Source organism: Fukomys damarensis, unplaced genomic scaffold, assembly GCF_012274545.1.
Source record: "Fukomys damarensis isolate Sample0158 unplaced genomic scaffold, DMR_v1.0_HiC HiC_scaffold_38, whole genome shotgun sequence".
Classification (NCBI taxonomy): domain Eukaryota; kingdom Metazoa; phylum Chordata; class Mammalia; order Rodentia; family Bathyergidae; genus Fukomys; species Fukomys damarensis.
The window spans coordinates 63,621,382-63,624,577 of record NW_022900950.1 but is presented as its reverse complement, the minus strand read 5'-3'; the positions used below and the strand labels follow the sequence as shown (position 1 = coordinate 63,624,577).

The 3,196-nt window shown below is 44.7% G+C and overlaps 1 protein-coding gene across 1 annotated transcript in view; it reads right to left on the bottom strand.

The window, feature by feature from the left end:
• Lrat (lecithin retinol acyltransferase) overlaps window positions 1-3,190 on the bottom strand; it is a 7,444-nt gene extending 4,254 nt beyond the window's left edge. Inside the window, exon 1 of the mRNA XM_010611486.2 lies at window positions 2,539-3,190. Coding sequence (XP_010609788.1) covers window positions 2,539-3,078 — 540 coding nt within the window. The 5' untranslated portion in view covers window positions 3,079-3,190. The remainder of the gene's footprint in view (window positions 1-2,538) is intronic.
• Window positions 3,191-3,196: the final 6 nt, after the last annotated feature.

The window sequence follows — 3,196 nt, the reverse complement described above, 5'->3', positions numbered from 1 at the left end:
CTTGTTTTAGCACAGTGTTGACTGTGTGGTCATCTGAATCCATGCTCTAACACAATATCTGAACACCTGTGAGGCACCTTGTCAGAACACAAACATCTGCTTTGTGTCTTTATACTAAACGGATAGGACACCAAGGAACAAGTACTGGGCCTTAACCCTGTGATTACCAATCTAAGTGAAGTTTTCAGAGCAAGGAGGACATGTATTTAGGTAAATGAGTAAGTTGTCCTGGCTTATTTTATCTTTTCTCTGATTATTTTATAATGAAGGTAAAGTGACAATCATTGTGCACTGTCCTCCCCTAAAGAAAAGATTTCCTCAAGGAGCTTCTCCTTCTAACGAATGTCCCTTTCTCGCTCCCTTGGCTGTCTGCCTAGGAGGCATTTCTAGAGGTAGGAGACTTCTGAACTCCCAGAAAATAAACCAGCATTCAAGTTCGTTTTGGTAATAAAAAAACAGTATGAGTAAAGTCAGAAAAAATGTAGTAGAAAAAAGCATAAAGAATAGCAATTGTATCTAAGGGGATTAGTAATTTACAAAATACTAATGATCAAGAGCAATATAAAAATCTCTCAAATCGTATGATTTCTGGACTTGCAGGAAGAGAGAGAGAATATTATTCCAGAAGTAAAAGGCTCTTTTCCAAATCCTTTCAAACTAATTGTGATCTTTTCCAGAGGGAAAGCATTCTTGAGAGTTTGTGACTATAGCTATTTATATGGAGACCTCAGCAGTCAGAGCAGACCAAACACTGTATTTCCTTCTGCTTCTAAAAAGAAGAAACCGGTCCTCCTTCAGGATTCATTACATACTTCTCTCCGGACACGTCCTAGAAAACAGTTCTTACAATTAGAAAATTTGGGATGGAGACATTTCCCCCCTCTGGAAATCTAGTTTGGGGCCAATTTGTTTGTTAGACCATTCAAAGTGAAGACAAAAAACTCAGTTTCTCAAGGGGTGCTATGCAGCAATAGTAATTAAAACACTTCACTAATGTAAAACCTAACAAAGTTTCCACACATGGAAAACTACTCCAACTAGCTATTAGTGCAGAGTAACTATTTTACTACCTTTGAAAAGCACTTGTAGTAATTTTTTGGTAGAAATATAGAATAGAGTGCTACATGTGTTTCATTAAACTTCTAATTACTGGAGAGAAACACTTTTTCCACAGAGAAATAATTTACTTGGCTCTTAAGTAAATCTTATGTGTTTCCTTTTGAACACTTTTGGAGGCGCTGTTTGTAAATGTAGGGAAGTTCATTTCTAACCAGGCTTGGGCAGGGGCTGTAATTCTTGTATCACTGCACAATGCTTTGACTATATTTTTATTTTGCTTGGAAAAAAATTTATTGATTGAGTCTGTTTCACCTCTATAACAAAATGTACATGATATTTCATATACCAATGCAGAAAAGCATAACGCTCTCATGCTCTACTATGGAGGAGGAAGATTTCCCCATATGGGTCCAAGAAATGACACAAGGTGTAGAGTAAATTAAAATCTAAGATGTCAAATGTGGTTATATGAACTCGGAATTTTTGTTCAAAAAATACCTAAACATGAAGAGCGATGCTAAAGCTCCCTGTGTGATCACTCTTGCTTCCATTATGAAACGTGAATGTTAACAATTCTTTACCTACGTTGAAAGCTGAGAAAGCTTCCAATTGCAAATGGAGTTGCAAGCTTAAAATGTTAACTTTTTAAAAAATGTAAGAGGTTTCAAAAGGAAAGAATCCATTTTTTTCTCCTTGAATTTGCAGTTTGTTCAAGAACCTTAAATTTTAATACTTTCTTTTCTAAGAATGCATAAAAAATTGCCTTCCAACAGTTAAGGGCTCTTCTTGAAAATCAATTGTTTTGCCCTGTGGGGACCTTACAGTCTACCCTACCTCTGGAGAAAATGGGCAAGGGACGCTTAACAAGAAAGTTACAAAGGGAGTAAAGAGAACCTAGAAAAGAACTCCAGTACCAAGGAAAGGGGTCCTCTAAAGCAGACCCGGAAAGAAGCTACCACAGCTGTCCCCTTAGGGGAATTTTGATAGTTTACGTTAACAAAGGGAATTCGCTCTATGCAGCTTACAGGGGGAGAAAGCAGCCCACTCTCCTATTTGAAAGGCACACATGTGTTTATAATGTAGAGGAGGGAATAAAGACAACGGGCACCTCCTTTCTAATTGCAATTCCTGGGAAAGGTTGCGAGCGCAGGGCCACAGATTTCCCGTGACTCCTCCGTCGCCTGCCCTTGGTCATTGCACTAGTTGTGTGTGGATATCCTCATGACTTCTGCAGCCGTAACTGGACAGCTCTCTGGAATCACGGGAAGCCACCCTGCATGGCCACACCCTTTCACTGCACCTTCAATATGACCCTGTGTAGAACACCACCATTTATTTACCTACTTGGCCGTCCTTAGCAACACCAGAACCTTTGAGAAGTGCGCGGAAGAGGTGGGGAAGGGCTCCAAGAGGAAAACTCCCCGCTCCCAGAGAACGCATGCCCCACTGAGCCCACTGGCCCGGACCCCCGGCTGGTACCTTGTCGGCCTGGGGGCTGACTGCGGTGCCATATCTACAGTAAGTCACAAAGTGCTCGCAGTTGTTCCACAGCAAGCTGTAGGGGCACAAGCCCAGCCGCTCCTCGGCCCTCCGCGCCACCTCCTCGTTGAGCAGCGCCTTCTTCCTGAGAGACTCATCCAGGTGATTGACCAGGACGTCGGCTCCGTAGGCGAAGTCCTCCACGGTGTCCACGCGGATGCTGGCCACCTTGACGATGACGCCCAAGAGGAGGCGCTTGTTGGAGACCACCTTCTGGGTGCGCGTCTGGTCAGCGGTCAGGGCCAGCAAAATGTCAGGCATTAGGTGGGCGACGCGGTTGTCGCCCAGGTAGATGCCATAGTGGGTTAAGTGGGTCCGAGGCACCTCCAGCACATCACCACGGAGGAAAGAACTGACCTCGTAGAATCGGTTGCTTCTCCTGTCTTCTTCCGGAGCGCGCAGGCTGAAAAGCTTTAAACTGGACACGAAGAGCAGCTTCTCTAGCAGTAAGGACACCGCCTCCCCCATCGCGTTCTTCATCCCGAAGGGAAGAGAGGCTCTCCGGAGCGGTGCCACGGCGCGGTCCCGAGTCGGGCTGCAAGGGGAGCTCGCGGGTCAGCGGAGCCGCGCCGCTCCTCACCCGCTCGCCAGGCGCGGT